Source organism: Frankliniella occidentalis, unplaced genomic scaffold, assembly GCF_000697945.3.
Source record: "Frankliniella occidentalis isolate FOCC.00 unplaced genomic scaffold, Focc_3.1 Scaffold125, whole genome shotgun sequence".
NCBI classification, from domain to species: domain Eukaryota; kingdom Metazoa; phylum Arthropoda; class Insecta; order Thysanoptera; family Thripidae; genus Frankliniella; species Frankliniella occidentalis.
In genome coordinates, this window is record NW_026267252.1 from 334,451 (window position 1) to 337,763 (window position 3,313).

Sequence of the window (3,313 nt, forward strand, 5' to 3'; positions counted from 1 at the left end):
CCCCCCCACCCCCTCAACCTTATTGTGGTCAAAGGGAAATGTTTCCCGTTCATTTACTTTTCATTGGCCAAAAGAGGAGTGCAGTACGACGCCAATTCAGGAGGCAGTAAATTGAAGATTATTTGGTGCACTGGGTAAATGTCAAGAAAGTGGTTGAGAAGGTATTTTTTTCTTTTAATTCAGAAACAAATTCACACACATCTGCACTATTTATTACAAAGGTCCTAACTTTACATGTGGCAGTACTTTTCAGAGCTATGTTCATACAGCAACAAGTTGTCTCAAAATAGAAAACTTTGCAACATAAAAGATATCAGACTTAACTCCAGGAGTCTTGAGTATATCCCATGTCGAGCTGGTTATCAACAAAATGAACCTGGTAAGAGCTTTTTCACTTATGTGTGAATTTTTGGAGATAATTGAATTCAATAAAACTGAAAAAACTGTTTTGAGTGTTCGGTAGAAGCACACTGATATTAATACAAAAACTCTATGAAATTCAAGAGTTAAATTGCCACTAAAAATGAACAGCCATTCAAACGCATATCGAGCAACAGAAGATTGTATTGTGTTCAAAAAGTAAAAAATAAAAGCTAACCAAAAGTAAAATAACTGTCATCAAACATACGACTTGAAGCTTTTCCTCAGCTGTAAATGTATACCATATGTAAACAGCCTTTCATCAATTGTAAAACCAAAGCCTCATTGTGGGATAGCCCTTCTCTGACTTCAAATGCTTAAACAGTATCCCAATATGTACTTACTATATGGTATCCCCTTGCTTGAACGTAACTCTTTTGTTCAAGCCCCTTGTTTTCAGACTGGAGAAAAATAAGGACAAAATCACCAATATGTGACACTGGTGATACAAAATGGCAGTAGCTTTAAGTTGAAAAAACATGGTATACGTTTCCATGGAGCAAATATTTTAAAACCAAAAGTTTGGTCATCAAACAGACATTTGTGTAACAGAAGTCCATGCAGAAAATCGTATCACACACCTCTTAAAACAAAGATCTTTCGAAACATATACTATTAGTTCAAAATTTGCAGCATAATACTGCTTCATTTCTACATAAAGAAAACTTTGGTCTGATCAAAATTTTTGTTTTGATGTTAAAAACTAATCACAACAGGAGTTTTAGAGCTTCACTACGACTACACTACCGAAAATTGTTTCACATAACATCATTAAGCATTATTATATATAGTTTCTCATTTTTGGTACAAATGGAATGCAAATTTCTTTTCTAAAATGGAAAATAAAACTTAGGTAAAATAACTGAAGAAAAGGAAATAACTTAAAGAGTATGTTTTTGAATATTGTCTCTTATGTGATAAAATGTGTCAAGTCAAATGACTAAAGAAAATATTACATACATTCAAGAAACAAAATACACTGCTTCAAAAGAAAAAAAAACAATGGCTTGAGACAACGCAAGTTAAGAGTAAATTTTACACAACCATTTAAAATGTCTTTCCTTACATTGAAAACTACAGTAGTAATAACATAAATATCTATAATATTAAAGTGACTCTTCGTCAATTAAATTAAAGTCGTGACACAAAGTACAATAAATATAATAATCCTTTACGTTCTTAAATTTAACTTACAAGCCGTTATTTGTTAGAACTAGGAGGAGAGTTAGCTACAGAACAACTCAAATTATGGAGCAAACACTCACACTGTAGCCAAGTAGCTAAAAATATGGCAACAGTTAAGTACAATTGAGAGTGAAGAGATATTCTATGCAAATAATATCACATTCAAAAATTAAAATTCCTAGATTTGAAGTAGAAAGATGAACAAACTAAAGAGTTCCTGCTTTGGCACAAACCATTAATTGTGCGCATTGAAACTAATAAATGACTAAACCTTTGGAAGTGTAGGATAAGCTGGAGCAGATGCAGCTGGAGCTGCAAATATAATCAAAAATTAGTGAAGAGAGTTAATAATGGAATACAAGAAAACGATTTTATATTATATATTTACCAAGATATGGGTTGGATGAAGGTTGTGGAGGATATTGCGCAGGGTGGTATTGAACTGAACTGGGCTGGTATGCTGGAGCATTTCCTGGTAGCACAACACCTGTAAAGATGAAATATCAACCTGGGACACATGCTCTTGTGCCTTTGACCATGTTTCGTTTCAAGGCCACCTTCATCACTCATCACTTGAAAATTAATAATAGCTTCTGGTGATGGGTTGTTTTAGGTCCATTGGTATATTTGGAAAATGTAAAAAGTAAAAGAAACAGTACAAAAGCATGATGACCTTACCATCAGACCCAGAAGAAAAAGTAGCAGCATGACATCACAATATCCTTGCACAAATTAGATTCACGCAGGCCCTATGACAAACATGTCATCGTCAAAGAAGCAACGGTCATGCCAGCAAAATAAACACAATAAGCAAGATCATATTTTAATTTTATTGTTAAAAGCAAGAAACTACTAAAGCTTAGATTGTAAAAGAAAGGACACGCAAGAACAGCAATTTAATACATTTTAAAACTGACTCGTAATAACTTCAGGCTTTGAAATTGTTTCTTACCTCCATTCCTTAATCTGAATGTATGCAAGAAATAATAAATGTAATGGGTTAGTAAAGCTTAGTAACAAATACCACAGAACAATCCATGAAGAAAAGTTAAATGTTAAATTAGGGAGAGGAAGAAGAGAGAGAGCAGTGACCAGACACCACACATAAAATAATGGGGAAATAATTTTCACTGACTGTTGTACACAGCACCTTGTCGGCGCCGTCGGTTGCAAGGGCAGCAAGCGCAGCAGCAGCAGCAAATGAGGACCAGCAACAACACCAGAATACCAGCTGCCACAGCAATCGTAATGTACAGCGTCTTGCTGTCCAGGAAGCCACTTTAAATAAAAAAATAAAATGTTTGTTGGAAATAAGGCACAGTACATCAAATTTAAACAAATAACAGTGGGATGAATCCCTAGTAAATTTATATGAAAACACTAACCCTTTGTAATAATAGTCTTCAAAAGTGCAGCATGAATAGTTGTCATTCAAATCGGCGCAACAGTACTCCTTTCCCATAAAGCTCAGAGTCCCACATAGTGGACATGCTGCAAATTTAAAAACAAATATTAATTTCAGAATTGCAGTCCATTTTCAGGTTTACAGAGGATGACACGTTAGGGGAAGCTTCAGTAACCATGCAATATCATTTTAAGCAACAGAGTAAGGAGAAAACCTGTTGGAATGAGGGTGTGTGGGTGTAGGTGGAAGGGGTTCGGGCTGGCCTGGCAGCAATGTGTGAGGGGTGGGGGTGGGGGGCAATGG

General features: G+C 35.3%; 1 protein-coding gene and 1 long non-coding RNA gene across 4 annotated transcripts; one reads left to right on the top strand and one right to left on the bottom strand.

Annotated features, from left to right (window-relative positions):
* Nucleotides 1-8: 8 nt before the first annotated feature.
* LOC127750042 (uncharacterized) lies at nt 9-309 on the top strand. The gene is made up of 2 exons (XR_008011497.1): nt 9-161; nt 244-309. It is a non-coding gene; the product is annotated as an uncharacterized LOC127750042 (long non-coding RNA).
* On the bottom strand, nt 154-3,096 carry LOC113211792 (uncharacterized; the record flags this gene model as incomplete). 3 transcript variants are annotated; one of them, XM_052270492.1, is given in 4 exon segments in its annotated part: nt 154-1,917; nt 1,994-2,092; nt 2,756-2,883; nt 2,991-3,096. In XM_052270492.1, coding segments are annotated over 4 exon segments (380 nt in total), but the record flags the coding sequence as incomplete, so codon positions are not given.
* Nucleotides 3,097-3,313: the final 217 nt, after the last annotated feature.